The sequence below is a fragment of the Equus asinus genome, chromosome 21 (genome assembly GCF_041296235.1).
Source record: "Equus asinus isolate D_3611 breed Donkey chromosome 21, EquAss-T2T_v2, whole genome shotgun sequence".
Taxonomy (NCBI): Eukaryota; Metazoa; Chordata; class Mammalia; order Perissodactyla; family Equidae; genus Equus; species Equus asinus.
The window spans coordinates 96,332,410-96,354,020 of record NC_091810.1 but is presented as its reverse complement, the minus strand read 5'-3'; the positions used below and the strand labels follow the sequence as shown (position 1 = coordinate 96,354,020).

General features: G+C 40.1%; 1 protein-coding gene across 50 annotated transcripts in view; it reads right to left on the bottom strand.

The window, feature by feature from the left end:
• MBNL1 (muscleblind like splicing regulator 1) overlaps positions 1-21,611 on the bottom strand; it is a 192,344-nt gene that overhangs the window by 44,106 nt on the left and 126,627 nt on the right. The window contains exon 1 of one of the 50 annotated variants that reach the window (XM_070493696.1): positions 3,194-3,339. The exons of the other annotated variants lie outside the window; for them this stretch is intronic. Within the exon in view, the coding sequence (XP_070349797.1) occupies positions 3,194-3,313 (120 nt within the window). The 5' untranslated portion in view covers positions 3,314-3,339. Of the gene's footprint in view, positions 1-3,193; positions 3,340-21,611 lie in introns of those variants that run through there. 50 annotated transcript variants of the gene reach the window in all.

The following is a 21,611-nucleotide window of genomic DNA, read 5'->3' as shown; positions in this document are numbered from 1 at the left end:
AAAATGAGACCTACACACACGAACATGCATAAACACGCACATACACTCAGTGCTTTGTTTTCGTTTAGGTAGATAGGAGTTTGATTAACTCTAGGAATTACAGTTTATTGGCTTTTGCAAATATGGAAAATAAATTAATTGCATTTAGCACACAGGATATTGTAGCTCTTAAATGTATACTTCCTCGCAATCCACTTGTTTCTGTAAAGGACTTGTGTCAGCTTACAAGAACACACACACCCTAAAAAGAAGTTCGAGGTTTCTCAACTTCAGCACTATTGACATTTGGGGCCAGATAAGTCTTTGTTGTGGGGGCTGCTCTGTGCCTTGTGGGATGTTTGGCAGTATGCCTGGCCTACTGGATGCACTCCTGCCCTCAGTTCTGACAACCAAAACTGTCTAGATATTGCCAAATATCCCTGGGGGTGAGGGGGAGGCAAAATCACCACCAGCTGAGAGTCAACCACTGCTTTCTACCTAATGGGGTTTAATAGGGTCTCCGGCAGTCTGCTAGGGCTCCCATAACAAAATCCCATAGACGGAGTGGCTTACAACAGAAATTTATTTCCTGGCAGTTCTGGAAGCCAGAAGTCCAAGATGAGGGTTCTTGCTGATTTGGTCTCTGGTCTGAGCTCTCTTCCTGGCTGGCAGACAGCCACCTTCTTGCTACGTCCACACGTGGCCCTTCCTTGGTGCGTGCACGCGGAGAGACAGCGAGCCATCTGGTGTCTCTCACAGGGACACTGATGCTATCAGATCAGAGCTTCCTCACACTTAGGACTGTAGCCTTAATTACTTTAACCTTAATTATTTCCTTAGAGGCCCCACCTCCAAATACAGCCACACTGGAGACAGGGCTTCAAGACGGGAACTTCAGGGAGACACTTTCAGTCCATAATTAAAAACTCCTAACCCAATGTTATTTGTAAGTAGCTTTAAATATTGTCATACTTACATTTAAGTGGTAGGAACCTTTATTCTGGGAATTTCCTCCAACATAATAGACTTATACTATAAAACCTTACTCAAAAGGAGTGAGCAGTTGATCAGTTATTCCTTCTAATTTTGCTAAATTCTAATAGCTACAGTTTCTAAAAACTTTCAAGGTATGAATAACACGGGTTTCAATGTTTTCTTTTAAATTTTTCTTTTATTTAAAACAAAGACAAATGAAGAATGTGGTATATCAAAGAGTCAGAAAGAATTAAATTCTAAAATCATATCAATAGCTCCACTGACTTGCTAACTGGAATAGTGACAATGCTAACTTTTTTAAGGGCAAGTAACATTTTGTTGTCTTTACTTCCTTACAGAAAGTCCTTTCAGGATAACCAAAAGTTAGACATGCACCCCATCCTTTGAAAAAGAAGCTACTGAGAAAGAAAAATTAAGTACCCAAAGATCCCAAAACATAATTAAAGACTTCTGACCACCAATTGGAATTCTGGAGGACCCAGTGCATAAGGTTGTTTTTAATCATACGCAAGGTGTACATGTGTATGTATGAAATTGTACACACACACACACATTCACCCAAATTATGCACCTATTTCTAAGAGCAGCATATGTGTCACATACATAGATTTCGCTTTTGTTGCAAATGTAAGAAACCCAGGCTATATCGCTTCAAATTTATATTTCTCGTTTTATTTGGAAAAACACATAAGGACTTTCAGAAACCTACAGCACAGAACCTAAAGGTGACTAAAGTATCATTTGGTAGAAATCCCTAAAGTAGTGAAAGACATCTTCATTTTTTTTTTCTTAGAAACCCTCTATGGAGATTTCACTGATTTGATGTTGTTTGTTTTGTCTTATATTATATATTTATATATACTAAACACTTAAATATATAGTATTAAGATATTAGTAATTTTTCTATTCAGTTTTTATTCTCAAATATTATGACCATTTAACCCAGATAAGAAAATGGGATCTCTTTTTTTGCACCTTTGTACTTATTTCAGAGTTTTACCATTTGGAAAAGGCAGGAAAATATTCTTTAAACCAAATACAACTTCCCCTGTTTTAATTTCTTCATTGGACTTTCAAGTAACACCAGGAGCAAATGCTTAGCATCCCCATAGAACATAAAGAAAGAAGTCAATTCTTCTCTTATTTTGCCAAGCAATTAATCTCTAGTCTTCTAAATTCAACATGAAGTAAATATAGCAATGCTAATCAATATTTAAAGCTTAACTTTCTAGGTGTAAATTGCTATTTCTTCATTCAATCAACATAAGATCAAACGCTTGGAGCTCAAGTCAACACAGGAGCTGGGAGAATTTTCTCTGACCAGTGAGAGAAAAAGGCAGCAGAAATTTATGAATGTATTTTCACTGGGATAGTCCTAATCTCTTTAAGTTATTTTACCACAGATACAAAACGCTTTCAAACGAAATGCAATACAAGGCAAATTTAGATTTTTCCCTTTCCTGATCCCATAAAAAGTTCATATTCACATATTCACTGCAGCTTAATTATTGAGACTGCCAGTAAGAGAAAGAAAGACACATACACACAAATACACACAACCTATTGTTTCAGTTCGTAATTTTACCACGGCTGAAAGAACGTAAAAGAACGTAAGTGACTCTGTTTCACTGTCATTAAACATTTTCTAATCAAAGTCCAATCTGATCTCAAAGAAACAATTTTAGGGCAGACTTTTCAAGCCATTTAAAGAGCCCTCTTCAGTATCCAAAGGCTGTTTTAGGCACTATTTTATAGAACATTCCTAAGTTTGATGATGAAGATTCTTGGACGCTAAAGCCAACAGTGACATTTACTATATCCCAGAATATCCTCGGTGCTGATGTAATGTCGACGCACTCTAACTCAAACACCGGGATCCTATGACTTTTCTCCCAGAGAACTTAGGAGCTTTAATTGCACAACTCCATTAATCATCTTGAAAATGGCATAACTGAAACTCTACACATCTAGATAAGCATTAGGTAATGCCTGAGAGCCGGGCTAGCTGCTGCGGAGGAGGCGGAGAAAGGGAAGAAGGCAAGAAATCACACGACATTCTTGTTACAAAAATACCACGCCTTTCTCCAGCAGCTTTTGTCTGTGAGCGATCAGATACACGTACAACTGTGACAGCAACCGTTATACCAGCACACAGTTTTAGCTGATAGTCATCTGAAGAAATCTTAGCCTCCTCAGAGAGGGCCCATGTGGATCTTACATTCAGAGTTGCTAGCGATGGAATGCTGGAAGAAGAAACAGCCTCAGTTTTCCTTCGTACCCACGGCCTCCATCCCACAGAATCTCGCGAAAGTGTGCAGCCATCTATGAAGCGTGCCATGAAACGTTTAACTGGCACCTACTCTCGCCCCCTATTCCAGTCTTCCTGGGCTCCAAAGATGGGTCTGGCCAGCATCCCTGAGCCAAACCAGAGTCTCTATGACCTTGTGAAAGCCTAGTGACATTTGCTAGGTGCCAGCATCATTAAATGGTCCAACATTTGTTGGCTGCTTTTTTATAGCGTCATAAAATTGGAAATGCCAGATCACTATGTTTCTATTATTTTTTCAATTGCTTCATTATTTTTTCGGTACAGCAACTGTCAGACTTCTAAACTGTTTGTAGCAGAAACACTTCTGAAGTTTCATGGCATCCAAATCAGACACTCTTCAATCTTGGCTAATAATTAAAAGCCCTAACATTTACATAATAAAATGTAGTGCTCTATTTGTAGCGCATGCCTTTCAATTGAGAAACAGAGAATGTTTTACAAATAGTACCCAATTCATCATCCTAGCATTATTAGGTGGATTACAGCATGACTGTCTCTATTATATTTCTAGGGCTTTCCTGAGGGTAAAGAGGAGGTAAACTTCTTAAGTCCAATGCATATAATTTTTTCCTTAACAGTCTCTTGGAAGACCTGTTTAAGCAGTTCTTCACAGACTTATTCCAGCTCCTGGCACATTAACAAAGCAAAAGCTCTCCATCTTCAAACACGCCTCTAAAGGCAGAGAGGTCCTTGCCCAAGGGCACGTCACTGAGCCCAGGGTTGGTACTCTTCACCATTACGCTAGAGGTACGCAATCATATTAATGATCACTTGATCATCTTTAATCGTGTAGGTCTTCCAATCCTCGCTCACACTAAAACAAAGATGACTCTAGCCAGAAGAGGACAGAACCAAATGGATGCTTCAAACCCCTTTGAGTCTGACAAAGGAAAAGATGTTACACAATATGAGAAACTAATTTTGGAAAAGAGTAATCTACGTGGTATTTCCAAAGTGTAATGGAAAAAATTAGGTTCTCTTATAAATTTCAGTTTATCTGTCACTCCTTTCTTCTCCCTCAGCAGGACCTATATTATAGGATCAACAGGAGAAAAGAAAATAATTGAACACCAAACAAGTTCAAATTTTGCTGCACATTATCCATTTCAACAAGAGACCTAGTGAGGTGAGGGATTCCATTGACCTGGCCTCTGTGACCTAGATATATCACAGATAAAGAAACGGTGATTTTATATAGAAAGAAAGAATATATGTATACACCAAAAATGAAAAACACCAAGTTAGACTGTAGTAGAGAGAGGATGGTAGGTTTTAAGGGGCATCTTTTATTCAGCAATACAGAAGAAACTAAAGGAAATCAAAGAGAGAGACCACTTTGGTGATGTCAGCTCAAGCACAATAACATCATCACCCTGGATTTATAGGAAGCATTTGCTGCATTCGGACCTCCTGGATCCCATATACGCCTACAAATATAGGAAGTAAACCCATTTTTACATTTCGAAAATGACAGCATCTCGTATTAATCATGATAAACTTTAAAGTATAATATGATACAATGTTTTCAAAGTCCCATTTCAATATTTCCATTGTAAATCTTCCAGCAAAGTTCACTAGATGGGATGGTATATATTATAAATACGATTAGTGCCTAAATAATTTTCTAAACTATAACAGATGTCCAAAATTTTGGCTGTCAATTATATGCAGAAACTATGGCATTACACTGCTCTCGAATCTTTTAGAGATGTCACTGCCTCTGCCAAATATCAAAGACCCTACTTCTTCCCCAATTTTTTATTCGGACTCCTCGGTAAACCTCTGGGATTTCCTAACAGAAAACAAATGTTGTCACTTTCTGACCTCACAGATTCTGCCTCAAGTCCAGCCATTAAATGCTACTACTTCACATAAACAACAATGACAGAGCACGAAGAAAAGGTGAGTCAACAAAGGTCCTCACCGCTGCTGACCACTGTCCCCCTCAGACAGATCAACGTTGTACTTGAACAAAACGTGCTCAGTGACACTGGCTCTGTCTCTGTGGGGAAAGCACTCCCCTCCTCCATCCCCACGACAGTTTGCTAAAATTGTGCACAGCCATCAGCCCTCTCTCAGAGTTCAGGCTGCAGCGAGGAGAAAGACAATTGGCTCCTGAGCTCAGAACACATCTCTGTTGGATGCTGACTGCAGCAACACAGGCAGGAAGGGTGAAAAAAATCTCTGGAAGTAGAAAAGCAGAATCACCACCAGGTGATCTGAGCCTGTCTCCTCCTCTGCACACACCTCCTCCACCCCCCACCAGAGACACCCACGGGCTTTCTAAGGCAGGTCCCCAAATGGCTGAAGAAGTAACGCTCAACCAAAGTTACTTAAAAATTAGCACTGGGAATAAAACAGGAAAGTCGCGGAGTTTTGAGAAAGAATTCATATTTCTCTCGTATCCTTGAAAAGCTTTTTGGGAAAGGATCCACATGAACAATAAACAAACAAATAAATAAAAAGAGATGCCTATGAACTACGGAATTCTTACAAAACACCTAGAAGATGAGTCTCTAAGGCAGAAGTGGATTGAAGTCATCACTGGAGAAAGCTCAATCATCACAAGGTGCTCCCTTCTACAGGGCAATCAGCAGCCGCAGAGCGTATACTTAAGAGCTTATTTAAGATGAAAAGTATGGTGATGTTGGGCCTCACAGGAGCGTGAGCCATGGCAACACTGTTTTTAATAAGCCAGAATGTGCACGTAAGAGGGAAAGGCACAGGCAGCTTCACTGATGTTATTCTCTCGCTATCATCTCAACAACATTTAGGCTGACAGCCCAGATCTGCTAACTACCCAGCTTGGGTGCATTAAGTGAGTAAAGCAATGCCTCTCTGCATTTCACACTCTCTACCAGCAAAAGCAAGTGGCTGTTAGTAGAAACAGTCGTTCCACCTTCCTTGCTACTTGGTGCACGCCTCTCTCCCAGCTGGTCACCAGCTTCACTGCGCATGGTCCTCACCTCTTCCTCCCGAGCCCACTGCCTCCAGAAGGGGCTGGTGCCCTGGCCCTGTGCCCACAGCCTAGGCCAGGCCAACAAGCCCCATAACTGTCTGCCGAGTGAATGAGCCCTGACTCTATTCCAGAATATAAGATATTCTGGCCAACAAACAGCTCTCAAACATTCTTCCTGCACCTTCTCCAGGACCTCACCACCTCACCCACGGCAGCCCCCTTTCCTCTTCATTCAGTTACAGCTGCCTTCTCTGTCTCCTCCCATCTGGTCCTTTTTCAGGTAACTCACTATTGTTAAACAGCCATAAGTTTGTACTCCGCTCCACCCAAATGAGAAACGTGGTCACTCGCTGGATTTGTCTGTGTCCTTGGCTTGTCAGCTTCTCATACCCAGGCCCTAGAGATCTGTACCTAGGAACCATCCCAGGACTTGACACAAAACAGCAGCAGAGCCCCAGCTCGATGGTTAAGATCACAGGAGCTGGAAGCCCAGAGTCATCTGTTCAAATGCCAACTTTGATATTTATTAGCAGTGAGACTGCGTTAATTATTCACCCTCTCTGAGCTTCCACTTCCTCTTCTGTAAGGATGAAGGTAGGACTACCATGCTAGGGGTGAGGTGAGCGTTAAATGAGAGACTGTGTACCGGGCCTCAATTACAGTCTGGTACTCAGTCAGTGGAAAGGACTGGGCCCTCCCACTCTCTAGCTCGTTCCTCACAGGCATGGAACCTTGCAGCCCCGGCTTCCTGTCACTCAGCCCCCCTCTTGAGAGATGTTTCACAACATCCCTTCCCCTCCTGCTTCAACCTCCCCTTTGTCAAAGTCCTTCAGCTCTCCATCAGGTTAGAATCTCTTCTACTGAACCAACTTACACTAAGCCTGTAGAGGCCAAGGATGGCAAATGACCAGTCCAGTGGGGAGAACTTCCATCCAGGAGCCAGGGAGACCTGGCCTCACCCTAGCACTCTCATCCACCAGCAGCATGTGGCCTCACGCAGGTACTCAACCTCCGAGCCCAAAGGGTGCCTTCATCTGAGAAACTGTATCCAGTAACATAACCCCCGGGTGGCTATGAGAAAGCTTGCCCAGTGCCCAGCGCAAGAATCAACAAACACCCATTTCTGTTACCATTAGGAAACTGGCATCTATATTTTAAAACGGGTGGATAAAAGGGTATCATTTTTCTAGATTAAATTTGATTATGAGAGGTGACCCTTTCCAAATCACACTTTCTGTGGACATTTTCTCTTTCACTTTCGCTCCCTTCCTCCTCTTTACTTTCTTGCCAGGTAGAACAAACTCACAGGAGTGAATTCGGCACCTGTCAAATTGTATTACGGGCAATTTCTACAAGTCTGTCTACCCCTCTAGATTAAGAACTTGTTAAAGACAGGACTAAATCTAACTTAGCAACTTAAGCATTTTTAGTAAATGTCTGTAGAATTAATAAGCAATTTAGGAGACAGGAGGGCCTTTCCCATGTCCCAGCTATCACACCACTGAGACAACCCTGTGAGGCTTGAGCCATCGGTCCTTAATTGTGGCTGCACATTATAAACAAAATAATCCTATACTCAGCCTCCACTCCCAGAAGTTTTGATTTACTTGATCTTGGCCGGGTCCCAGGCAAGCTCTCAGATGATGTAATGACTTCTACTCTAAGGACCACTGGGTAGCACAGGTTCTTGTTTACACATCAATCACAACCTTCCACAGGTATTTTAAACCCAGTGTTTGCCAGTGACTCCAAGATAACTGCTGATGTTATCTGGCAGTCATTAACTGATAATTCTGTTTCTAAACTGTCCGTTTCCTTCACAGCTCCTTTCCTACACCGTGGGAGAAAGGTTGGTCAAGGTCAAGGGGTCACACAAAAAAAGCCACTGCCTTTGGTTCCCTTGGGCATATTGTCCTAGGACAAGGCCTCAGAGCAGCAACATCTGGTTTCTAAATATCTTGTTCATAGGGAGCAAAGGATCTTGTGGGAAAAGAAGCTCAAGGGATCCACGTCATCAAGGTACCATGAAAGCCCTTAAGTATTCTTTTATATACTCAACATAGAGGGTTCACTAAAGAGAAAGTGTATCAATGACATGGGTAGCATTTTAGATAAGTAATAGCAGATTGCAGACAATTGAGTTTCATTCTCACCAACTGAGGGCTGGAGCTTTTAGGTAGTTCCCATGTTATGTCAGCAATATTGCTTTTACAACTCAATTATAAGTTGCCTATGCTCAAGTTAAATTTTTCATAGCTGCAGTAAATATTTATAAAGATTAATTGACATGCTGTAAGTTTTCAAGTAAGAAGATAAGAGGTCTCCACAGGGTTACTGCCATTTGCTTTGGAAGACCACTATAATGGGTAGAATTCTTTCTCTAATGGTGACCTCCTCAGTGTCCTGTTCAGAGGTAATTACAATGTCTACCATTAACTCTCCCAACGGTATCTACCGTTTATCTTCAGAATCATCCCAAGAAGTGATTCTTATTAGCCACGTTTTACAAATGAGGAAAAGGAGTCTTCTAGAGGTTAAAGCCCATATAAGGGCCCCCCAATGTTAGGTGGTGAAGTTGGGAAGTTTTGACATGTCAGGGTCAGCATGCATCCCACCAATGGGCAGGCAGGACAAAGGTGGCCTAAACAATCTAGGGACTGAGGACAACTTTAATTTGTTACTGCTGTTTGTTTTCAGATATAACAAATGATTTTCGCCACAATCCAGGGAGAGAAATTAAAAATTGATAATATGTGCTGCCCCCATGAGAAATCATCAAAAATTAAACAGCAAGTTTCTTTTGTGTTTCTTGTAATAATACCAGAGCATAGAGAGTCTATGAAATGATTCTAGAAGAGCTATATTTATATCTAAATCAGAAATACAGTGTGCTTGCACACACATGCATTCATGCAACACAGACCAAAGAGAAAACAGAACAGAACAACTGATTTACTGTCTCCAAATCTAACTAAAAAGTAAGCTAGAAGATAGGAAATCAATGGACGAGGCAAAAACTAAAACAAATATAGAAGTGTTTTTGCCCTGAACCATACTTTACACCAAATCTTACTATCTTCCAGAGTAACTCATTTACACATTTACTCACCAACTACTTGAGGAGACCTGCAGTGGGGACACAAAATGAATCAGACACATATTCTATGAAGGGAAATAAGGCATGCACATAAAGAACCAGAATACAAGGATAGAAGGCAAAAAGTGTCATAAGGGACATTCAGATAAGGAGTTCTTATAATTTGAAAGAAAAAGAGAATGTTTCCATTTAAAAGAAGCAGATAACAGCTTTGAAGAAGAGGTGGACTTTATATATGAGGCGTGTTAAGAAAAGATATCCAGACAGAGGAAACAGCATAACTTGCAGCATCAACGACAAGTAATAAATTTATAATAACAGGAGTGGGAAATCAGTTTGAAAAGTAGGGTGAGTCTATCTTGCGGACAGTTTTAAAAACTCAGTTAAAGACTATCCACTTCCTTCTGTAGCCAGGGAGAGCCACTGGGTGGAGCCAGGGATGACATTAGCAAGGCTGTACTTTATGAATTCATCAGGCAGGAGCACAAGAGGGCCTGAAGTCACACGGAGCCTGGGGAGGGGAGGCCAATTAAGTAATTATTTTAATAGTCCAGCATGGCCACAGACTGACCATTCTCCACGCAGAACTTCCAGACCCATCTTTCTCACAATCTCCCACCCACTCCTACTCTAACGCACACCAACTCTCCCTCTTCTCTTCCAGCCATACTCAGTTACATTCAATTCCTTGCACAAGACATCACTTGCTCCATGCAGACCCAGCTATTAAAATACCCCACTCGCCCTGTTTTTTTTGGGAGGGGGTCTGCCTAACTTTTAGTTAGAGTTAGAGTCTCCAGTGAAATGTCACCTCCTCCAGGAAATCATCTCTAAACTTCAAATCTTTGTTTAATCCTCTTCTAGCTGATTCCAGAGCATTCCTTATACTTTCTCATAATTGCTTGTCAGCTGCCTATTTCCTTCACTAGACTGGCTCAATGAGGGTAAAAACCACAATGTTTATTTTCCAGTTGCATTCCCAAAATGAGAATATCTAGGATAATGTCAGGCTCATAATTGGTGTAACTCATTGGATAGGTCAATAAATAAAGAAGTCTTATAAAGCAGAATGGACATTACATGATATACATGTAATGCATGCATAATAGACATATACTTACATACAATACAACATACATTAACTATATGTCTAACTCCCAAACACACCTAGAACAGCGCTTTTTCAAAACCTAGTAATGTTTTGAAAATGTGCTTATTGATTAACTGTCAAATTAAGCTTTATTATTTTCCAATTTCTTGCAACTTAATAGCAAATTTCTGGTTCAATCATTAGCCTATTATTGTTTCATTATTTCTTTCATATTAGGATAAAAATTGGACCCCACACTACAGTCACATCAGAAAAGAGTAAAGTAACTGTAACCTGGCTTACTCAGCCTGGAAAATGTTACTTAGAAGCGTCGATATCGTAGGTAGCTTGCACAAATTCCGCAGCATTGCTCAAGGGATAAACCAGGAAAATGAAACTACATTTTTTTTCCCATTGTAATATTTCTTGTTAGATTAACCACATTACATTTTTCCCAATTACACAAAAACCAAAAGCAATAAAAAACAAAGTTCATGTTTGCCTCATTTTATTCTGCTAGTAGCTGAGATTGATAATTTTAATGTGTGTGTTCTGAATGTGATATCTTCACCCATAACATCTGAAAATACAATTTTACCACCCACCCTAAGAGAATCCTACAATAGCATGAAGTCAGACATGAAAGGTGTTTTTTAAATTAAAGGAATTGTGTTAAATTGGTGTAGTAAATGCACTGACCTAAGAAAAACAAGAATCAGTGTATATGCCTACCTTCTAAACAATTTTTCCAAAACTATTTCAGTGAATCATAATTATGAGATTAAGTTCCAAATTATCCAAACTAGGTTCAAGCCTCTATGTGTAACTATTTTTACCTGTTTCTGAAATTATGTTTTGTTTTGTTTCATAGTTAGCACTTCAGCCAAAATAATTTCAGATTTCACTTAAAAAGTTACGGTTCCTGGGGCTGGCCCCGTGGCCGAGTGGTTAAGTTCGCGCGCTCTGCTGCAGGCGGCCCAGTGTTTCGTTGGTTCGAATCCTGGGCGCGGACATGGCACTGCTCGTCAGACCACGCTGAGGCAGCGTCCCACATGCCACAACTAGAAGGACCCGCAATGAAGAATATACAACTATGTACCGGGGGGCTTTGGGGAGAAAAAGGGAAAAAATAAAATCTTTAAAAAAAAAAAAAAAGTTGTGGTTCCTGATTTACAAGTTGTCTTGTGCGGTAATTGGGGCAACTGTTTTTGGTTTGTTTTGGCTTTTTTGTTTTTAATAAATTGTGGTCCGAAAAAGACCCTTTAGTGAGGGAGTTTATTTTTAATAGTAGTCTCTGGAAGAGAAGGAAATTGCATGATAATGAAATGGACTGATTATGCAAATAAAAAATAATTCCTTCTAAAACTAGTATTCTACATTATCAACTGCCAGGGTTTTGCTAAAGTACATTGGCTTACCTGGGGCGGGGGCAGTCCCCCGACATGAGTGAGCTGGTGAAATTACTGAAGCCCATGTAACACACAGCAGTAAAAGATTTATAATGCATTAGTCAACGTGGTTATTTTAGGGAAAGATTAAGCAGAGTGCCACGAATGGACCCAGAGATTCTTTAAACAGATTCAAGTAAAAGCTGACAAATTATCAATATATTTCTAGTGTCCACTTTGTAAAAACATCTGTTAATTCACCATAGACCATTTCTGATAACTCAGTTTCCATAAAGAAAACACTTTGCTCACACAAATGAACAGATGGTTCGTTAAAATAAACAGGTAATCTCCAAACTCTCTTTTTGAGAATTTTAATCTACCTCTCTCTTTTATCTGATTACCTACCAAAAAACAAAATAAAAGGTGAGGTGAGGTAGTCCATGAAGCATAACATGGGGGACATCTCAGAAAACAGTCAGTACCACACAGTATCCTGTGATGCCAGGGTGGACGGAGCACAGAGGAGACGCAGGCTGGGAGGGAAGCATCTCCAAGAGCATTTTCAACTAACCTCAGCACGACTACAGGAGCAACGGGTATTAACCACATCATGCCAGTGGGCAAATTAAGGCTCAAAGAGGTTAAATGATCTGCCCAAGATCACAAAAGTAGCAAATAAAGTTTAAGTCTCAAATCCAGGTCTTATACCCAGTTGAGGATTGCGTTCTCTATGACACAGCTGGCTTCCCAGGAATTCAAGAAGCAAGGAGGTCCTACTAGGTAAACCAGCAGTAAGTAAAACCACACAGGCAGGAACATTCTGGCTATTCACAGACAGTGGCCAAACCAACCTGCCTGCGATGAAGGCTTTGCTAAGGGGATGAAAGTTCTGAGAGCTGAAGTAAAGGAAGTGGAAGTAACTTAAACGCCTGGTTAAGAAATCTACAGCATAAGCAAAAATAATCCATTCACTGAACGTCTTTACTGAGGCCTACTTGAATTTCAGAAGGACACTCCAGAGTGACATGGCCTAAGTCATAAGGACACAGGAAGACTGCACTCATCAAACAAATTCAAGAGTAATGACAGTTCGTCAGGTCATTTGGTACCAACAAGCCAAGACAAACAGTTGCACTGAACGGTTCAAGTGGGTCAGCAAAGTAAGCAAGAACACGATGTCCTCCGTGAGATTTATTACATACCAAAATGGCAGAGAAGAAAAAATAGACAGCGACAATCAGGGCTATCACTTGATATCTGAGTTCAAAATAATTTATATTACCCTATGAAGAAAGCAGAACGTACCTAGTCACGCTATTAACCCTGAAGCACTAAATATCTGCTGTGAAATCTTAAATTTATAAAAACGAAACATTTCTCACAAAATAAAAACTACGTATCCATATTTTTGTTTTACAAATTATGAACATAACAGTGAAATACAAGGTAAGAAAATTAACTATGGATGTGGAGGGGAAAAACCTTACCATCTATTATATATGCTCTTCCAGACAGTGGACAGAACCCATCCAATTAAGGTGCTCCCAGAGCCGGGCTCCCTCTCATGCGGCCCCTGTTTAGAGTTTTCTTCAGAACGCTCGTCAGACCCGCAATTATGTTGTTTATGTGTATACCTACTGACCAACTGACTCTACCAGGATGTAAGAACCAAGAGGGCAGAGCCTTTGTCCCCTGGCTCCGAGTGAGCCACAGAGTGTTGAAAAAAGGAAAGAGGGGTCTCACATAATCCTCCCCACACTTCTATGATGGGAGTGCTGTCCTCTCCCCACTTGGCTGGCGAGGGTTCAGAGATCCTGTGAAATTAAGTAATTTGTGCAAAGTCACAGAACAATCAAAGCAATGGAGACTTATCCGCCTGATTCATATATTCCATAGAAGCAAATTCGGCAGCCTATATTTAGAATGAAGACAATACCAAGTTGAAATTCAAATAGCCGGTGATGTTTAAAACGCAGCAATTAAGAAAACACTCTCTAGAGGACTCTTTTCATTGTATATAGACACAGTCAGACAGACTTCTCACAGCCATTGCCACAGCACACACTCAGGTGCACCAGGGATTTCACACGAATTGACTATGACATTCTGAAAATCGTAAAAAAAAAAGCTGTCTATGTTACCCTTTGGGAAAAACTCAATTTTGCCCCAACTATTAGTGTTGCCACTACAAACATAATAGCAGGTCTCAGTGGTTCTCACTTTGGATGAAATTGTGAAGAAAATCTATTTAACAGTCTTGGTTTTAAAAGCTGTAGGTTCATCTTGGAAACCATGTAGGATGAACTGAATGTCAGTGATAAAAATAGATTCATACTAAATTGGTTACCTTCAATAACTGTTAGAAAAGCTCTATAAATTAGATACCATTTTTCAGTGAGGTTCTTAGAAAAAAGTTATTTAACATAATTTCATACCTTTTGCTAAAAGTGATAATTTCTATGAGATCTCTGAGAAATGACTCTTTTGAGAAAACAATTAAAAGACCTGGCAAATTACATATAATATTCAAGTTCGCTATGCCAACTATTGCTCATACATAAGAAAGAGGAACCTGTATCTAAATTTTGCTAATATCCTATTTTTTTACATCTATCTTCAATAAATACATATTGGATATCTATTAGCTAATCATTACATTGGGTGATACAGGATAGAAAAATAAACACAAAATGTAATTCCCACTGTAAAGAGAGTCAGACTGAGGAGACATCAGTGGAAGCTGACGTCATGAGAAACATCCTCCAGAAGAGGTATGAAGAAAGTTGGGCTAAAACGCCCAAAGGATATTCTCTCACCTGAGAGGATTCACATTCCACCTACCATTCATTCTCCTGAGAAGGTAAGCCAGCAGCTTCTTACCTAGTAGTTCAGTCTGGTTCCAGAGACTTCTAGCTCTTTGCTGCCATTTTGTAGTCGGTTCAGATCTCAGCAAGTGAAAGGACTGGAATTATCATGCCCATTAAAAGTTCTCTGGAACCTGGGCTCAGTCTTGGATATCAAAAAATCCTCTAGGATAGACTGTAGCTGCAGGACAATTTGTGCTTGTAACCTGCATTACCAATTTAAAAGCTATCCAAGGGCTGTGAGCCCCTTCTAGACCCACTCTACTGGGAACACAACGCCACTGCTTTCTAGGACCTCAGAGCTATCGAGACAGGCACACATGAAGAGGGATTTGCGGGAGGAAGGACATAGACCAGGAGGCAGAAGCAGGGTTGGGTGGGAAGGACAGAGGAGTTCATGTACAGGAGTTCTGTTACCTTCCTATGGCAGCTAGGCAAGAGGTTCTGGACAACTTTTAGGAGTTACCTCGAAGAGATAAGATAACACCACTCTAGAAACTCAGGATCTAAGAGAACAGATTATATACTACTTCAAAATGTTGGAAAATTCAACAGGCCACCTGCACGTGTGTGTTTCCTGTTACAAAAAGATAAAGAGGCTTTGGGATTTTCTACTCAGATGAATTCTCAGGAATATTGTCGCATCTTATATGAAGGTTCCCTTACATTACTGCAAAAAGTGGGAGTAGCCACCTTTCGGAAGAACATGATGGTATTGGCAGAGCACTGAAATATTCCGAAAGGCTGCTTTTGTAATATACGCTCCTTCTTCATGTGTAGCTTTCCTACTCTGAGATTATGGCTCACCCAATTAAGGTTATTACATAATTTTGCCAAAAATAGAAAGGGGTTCGTTAAGAAGAAATGTTAAAGAAGACATATATTATTCAAAAATTAAAGATTAACACTTTGAATGTTTTGTGCTTCTTGTTGCTCAACAAAAGCAGAAATTCTGGGGCAGTTGACTATTTAAAGTGGCAGAAGTAGGATAAGTATGCTGATTTTTAAAAGCATTCCATGCATTTTTTTTTGAGTTTCGAAATAGCGCACGAAATGTAAATATGTACAAAAGGCTCAATTTGTTGAACTCTGCCCCCATTACCACCACTGCAAAGAGTCCAATGTCAATTTTAGTTCTCAATTTTTGTCTCAGAAAGAGGCTCTGAAATTTTTAATAGAAGCATTACGTAGCAATAAGAAGTGGACTACACATTAATAAGGATACGATAGTACCTTAGCAGAGGATTTTAAAAAAAAATGTGGTCTATCTTTAGGGACCTTTTGTTGATATTACTGTTTATGTTGCATTACATAAAGATAAAAGAAGTCTTTATGCCACTACTTGCTATTTATAAATCTCAACCGCCTATCCATAATGTAAACATGCTTTTTTTCTTTTTACAAAATGACAGGACTTCAGGAAGCTCCCTAGATTTGTAACCCATGCTTAGTTTAAAAGAAACTCTTAAAAACAGCTTGCAATTCATTCAGATGATAGAAGCTAAAAGCACGCCAATACTTTAGTACCAATTCCCCGCAAACTCAGCCTTTCCCACCAAAATAGAACTGGAAAGCATTCGTCAGAATTTTTTAAACGTGCTTCCCTGGGAGTTGGGGGTGGCAAGGGGAGACACAAACAGCTTCGGCATGCCGAAGGCAACTGCATGCAGCTTCTCACTGCTTCCAATCAGGATGTCAACACTTGGCTGATCAAACTTGATTTTTCATCTGTCACGTATACCGTTTTCCATCTTGAACTATGCCGAGGCATTTTGTACAGGAAACACCGCTGCAATGCCTGGCAGACGTTTAGCAGAATGCCGCACAGACAAAACCATGTCAGGCAGGAGCTAGACGCCAGGAGAATACGGAAGCGTGCAAAGGTAAAGCCCCCCAACACTGTCAGCCTTCCTCCCCAAAGTCTTCCAGAGCTGTAAGAAGCGCTACTGTTTCCATGTGGTTTTCAGGCAAGTTGTATGAATCAAGTTTTCAAATGCAAACGACAAGGTCAGAAGGAGGAAGGTTTATAGGTATGAGGAGCCAGAAGAAGAAATGGAAGTGTGCGAAGAAGGTCAGGAGTTTGAAAGATAATGTCAGAAATGTGTGAAGAGAAACTTAACCAGTCACCTAACACATCTGCTCCTAGCTGTGAAGACTTCATCTTTCAGACTCGGGATCATTATTATCCGTTGTAGGAAAGGTTTTAACTTCTCCAAGAAAGATCTATTTTATGGGTAATATTATGCAGCAAAGTCCCTTTAAACCTGATAAAGGAGACAGTGCTTAATAATGGGAGCTCAGGGGCTGGCCCCGTGGCTGAGTGGTTAAGTTGGCACGCTCCGCTGCAGGCGGCCCAGTGTTTCGTTGGTTCGAATCCTGGGCGCGGACATGGCACTGGTCATCAGACCACGCTGAGGCAGCGTCCCACATGCCACAACTAGAAGGACCCACAACGAAGAATACACAACTATGTACCGGGGGGCTTTGGGGAGAAAAAGGAAAAAATAAAATCTTAAAAAATAATAATAATAATGGGAGCTCAAAAAAGTGGAAAGATGCACTCAGGTTCAAACCCCAACTCTGCTACTTACCAACCCTGTGACCTTGTACACACCACACAATGCTCTGGACCTCGGCTTCCTCATCAACAAGATGGGAATAACTATACTATCTACCTGATGGTCACTTAATGAAGATTTAAGCGAAAACTTGTGGAAAGCCAATCCCCAGCACCTAGAAAACACCAGCAGAGTATAGTCGTTGCTCGTGAATTATCCTAGTTTATCTGGATTTGTTGCTGAAAGCTCTCTGGTCTGTCTCTCATAGAAGTGCATTTTAAGGCCTCTGCTCACTGATCTGGTAATCTGGGCCTTTCCACAAGTGCCAGCTCCTGCTCTGCCGCTCCACAGACTGTGGGACAGGGGCGTTCTTGCCGGTACCCTGTGACCCTCTCCCTGAAGCGAGTATCCCCGGCACCAGTGTTACTGTTCCTTGGTGTACTCCTCTCTTACAGAAAGGAAGGCACAGCGTGTTATTTCCAAAAGCTGGATCTCAGACTGTCAACAGAGGACTATCACCCTTTTATAGCCACTTGTGTGTGTGTGTGTAGGTGGGGAGAGAGTGAGACAGACATATATTGAGAGAGATGAATATATATATTTGCATATATATATGAGTGTGTGTGTAGACAGAGAGATTAACATACATACGTGGACAAAGGGCACATACAGAGATCAACCCCCATTCAAGGTCTATGAAAGACTTCATGTAAATTAGGCAAGGTTAAATGAAAGTGAATCAGGTTCAAAGGTTTATTATTAATCTTTACTAATAGTATCCACATTCACATTGTACAGTAACTCAGAAACTGCTCCATCACCACCTCACTTTCCCTCTTTGCCCTTACTTTAGAGCATTATTCATGTAATAAAGATACTTGTCCCTTTTAGTTAGTCAGTTCATTTACTTGTATAGCTGTATAAAGAATGTACATGTTGACTATCAGACATGCTCCATAGATGTCTACTGAATTCTATCAGTGAGGTTTCCAGACTTCCAGCTCCAACCTTCAGCTGCTAGGTCTCTGAGCCAGAATCATTGGCCATTGCCCAGAAAATTCTGTGTCCCCTTCTGTCCTGGCCTTTCCCCTGGTGTATCTATCACACATCTTCAAAGTCATCCACCCTGGACTGGATGTAGGTAGCCAGATGTAAGAACTGAACCAGGGATCTGAAGCACCCATGACGAGATTCATGCTCCTAGTATAGGAATTGAGGGTAAAGAGGAGATAGAAGAAGAATATTGCTCCACTCAATTACGAGACTGGGAGTGCTAGGATTGTAAAAGCTGAAGATCTAAAAACTATAACTAATCTTTGTTAGTTTCTTTTTTCAAACACTTTTTGCACAATACTGGTAGGAAAAAAGCATTAGTATTTTAAAGCCTTACCAAACCTTTGTAAACTCCCAGATGTAGAAATGCTTCACATGGTCAGAGTTGCTGTTTATGTGAGCAATGAACAAGGACATGCTGAGGAACAGCCAACTAGGTGCCCTCTCCAGCCAAGTCATCAACCCTGCTCAGGGCACGTGCCTGAAACTCCTCCGGAGCACAAGCCCAACCCAGCACATGTCAGGAATCTCTGGGATTGTTCCTGAATATCCAAAAATGACATGAATGTATATGGTCTTGTGAAACCCTGTTGGCCCATAAAACAGTGTTCGGGGCCTGTGGCTCAGATAACAGAGTTGTGGGCCACTTCATCTTGATTTTTACTTTTCACTTTTCTTGTTCATTTATTAAATGGCCTTGGCAAGCTGATTTACCACTCTTTATATAAGTTAATAAGACCGTTTTTATCATTTTTCTTAGGCTACTGGAGATAAATGAGATGCAATCAAAACCTAGCCACAGAGCATATATGTGTGTATATATATATATACCATGAATACAGATAAATAGCAAATATATATAATTTGTTTCATATATATATATATAAAATTATAAAATTACAGAGTCCTCATTGCTCAGGAGTCATCTATAGATCAGAACGGGACAATGGCACTTCATCAAGGTGAGATTGAAGTATTCAGTCATAAATGCTTTCTGTGACTTCTGACGAAAGGAACAAAGTCATCCATTAACCAAAAATGCAATGAGCAGAGTTTTAAGAGACAAAGATGCTAAACGTGAAAGGAACACTTTTACAGAAACCCGCACCAGTGGAGAAGAATTAAAAGGAGTGACTAAACATATTTTAGTTCTTGACTATACGAAATCATGGCTTTTGAAGGAGGAAATATACAGTATCATTTACTCCTTTCACGTTTTAATCTGTAGAAGGCAAACTTCATTTTAATTTTGCAAGTCTTCAAGGTAGACGATTTCTTTCTTTCCAAGGATTTGCTTTATTGGCTTTCGTTGAGTAACAGTTTCACACTCAACACCAAATGCAATGCTGTCGTGTGCTTGGTGCAGGGTTATGCTACTGCAGGGGGATAAAAATAGCAAAGGCAAAAAAAAAAAAAAATACACAGCAGACCAGATTAGCTTAAAATGGAAGATTTCAGATAAAGCTCTAAAACAATTACAACAGATACAACACCTGAGTCTTCGCTGTGAAATAGTTCTTCCTTCATTATATAATATTAAAATTACCTTAGGGATTCATATTTCTTTCTCCCTAGACCTAGAAACTATTCAAGTTGTACCGGGTCTCGGAAGAGTTCAAAATCCAAGCTGCATTGGCCTGCTGTGTCTGTTTACTTACTCTATTTTTATAACACTGCAGAAGCAGAATCCAACTTACCGAATACCTGCTTCCACATTCTGCACCACACTGATTCAAGAGATAAAATTTATGAGAAGCAAGCTGCAAACCAGGTTTGTCTCTAATAAATCCATCTCCTCTATACTATTAAACTCAGGGCCCTAAGGAACCACTCACTGTCTTAAAAATCTGAAACACAGCCCAAAAGGATTTCAGTTTTTTTTCAGACTCTGTTCTGCCGGGTCAGACAGTTGTCTACTTTACCTGTGTGAAATAACGCAAGTTGCTGTTCTCATTTGCAAGGCTGACTGTGTGTACCGACCCCCGGCAGGTTTCCCGACACACAACAGGCTGTGGGCTAGACGCATCGTTTCTACACAGCAATCCACTACACAACACACTACAGCTAAATTAGTTAGTATAATACATCCTTTACTGTGAACATCTTTCATGCCGAAGAACAATGCCAAATCTAACTTTTACTTTGTGCAGCATTTCTAACAATTCCATGTACCCAAGAAAAATAAGCTTGAGAGTATTGACAGAATGGGATATGCCAATTAAAAGTTGTTGCCATAGAAACAGGCTTTAATATGTTCTACGAAAAATATGAACACGTTATGCTTTCTCTTTAGTCATTTACATTTGAACATAAAATGTGAAAAACACAATTATAGAGAAGGGTGCAGCTCCCTAAGGGAACATCAAACACATTCTCTTGCTCATGAAAAAAAATACAAGCTCCTTTTCTCAACCAAAAATGAACACACACTGTTTTCTTGAATTTTTCATAGATTATTCGACTAATATATCACTTCAGTGTATGGTGTGATTTTTTTTTTTCTAGGACTGAGCTTTTTTTCCCCCCAAAGTACTCTACTAGATTTATATTTTCTGAAAGTCTTCAAACACTGTGCTCTTTGAAAAATAACTTTAAAAATATCTTTTGAACTACTCAAGGGGAAGATCATTACAAAGGATCCTTTGACATTCTAAACACTCTAAATACCACATGTTTAAAAGTATTTTAAGTACATCATTGAATGTTCCTGAATGTTGACTCAAAGGATTAATATGGGTTAGACTCTAGCCAGATGACCATAACCAGCCACAGGATATAAAGTAGTGAGCTACTCTATCACTTTTATTGCTGTTTTACTAACATAGTCCACGACAAGAATTCTGGACGTAGGGCTATTACTCTTCAGATAGTGACCCACAAGATAAATATTAATGTTTTGTTCCCAGATTGTACTCATTTCAGTATCACTCCAAAAAGCAAGTGACACATTTAAAGCTTGTTTTTTGAAAGGACCAATCCATTATGATGTGACTTGATTAATTATATATAAAATGAAGTTATCCTACGATTGGTGAAAATTAAAAATGATTTCTTCCTTCATCAGTTGAGGGCACAATTACATGAAATGTGGAAAGGGTGCTGAACAGAATACTTGATTAGGACATTACTATCGTCTCCACTGATCATACTATTGACAGAACTGAAATCCACAAAGACTTTGAGTATACTTCAAATGAAAGAAAGCAGTTGTTAGGAAAGAGGAGGACATATTTTCTTAATCCCAGAAGACCACCTGAACTACAACATTAAACAGCGTCTGAGAGAACCAGTCCTG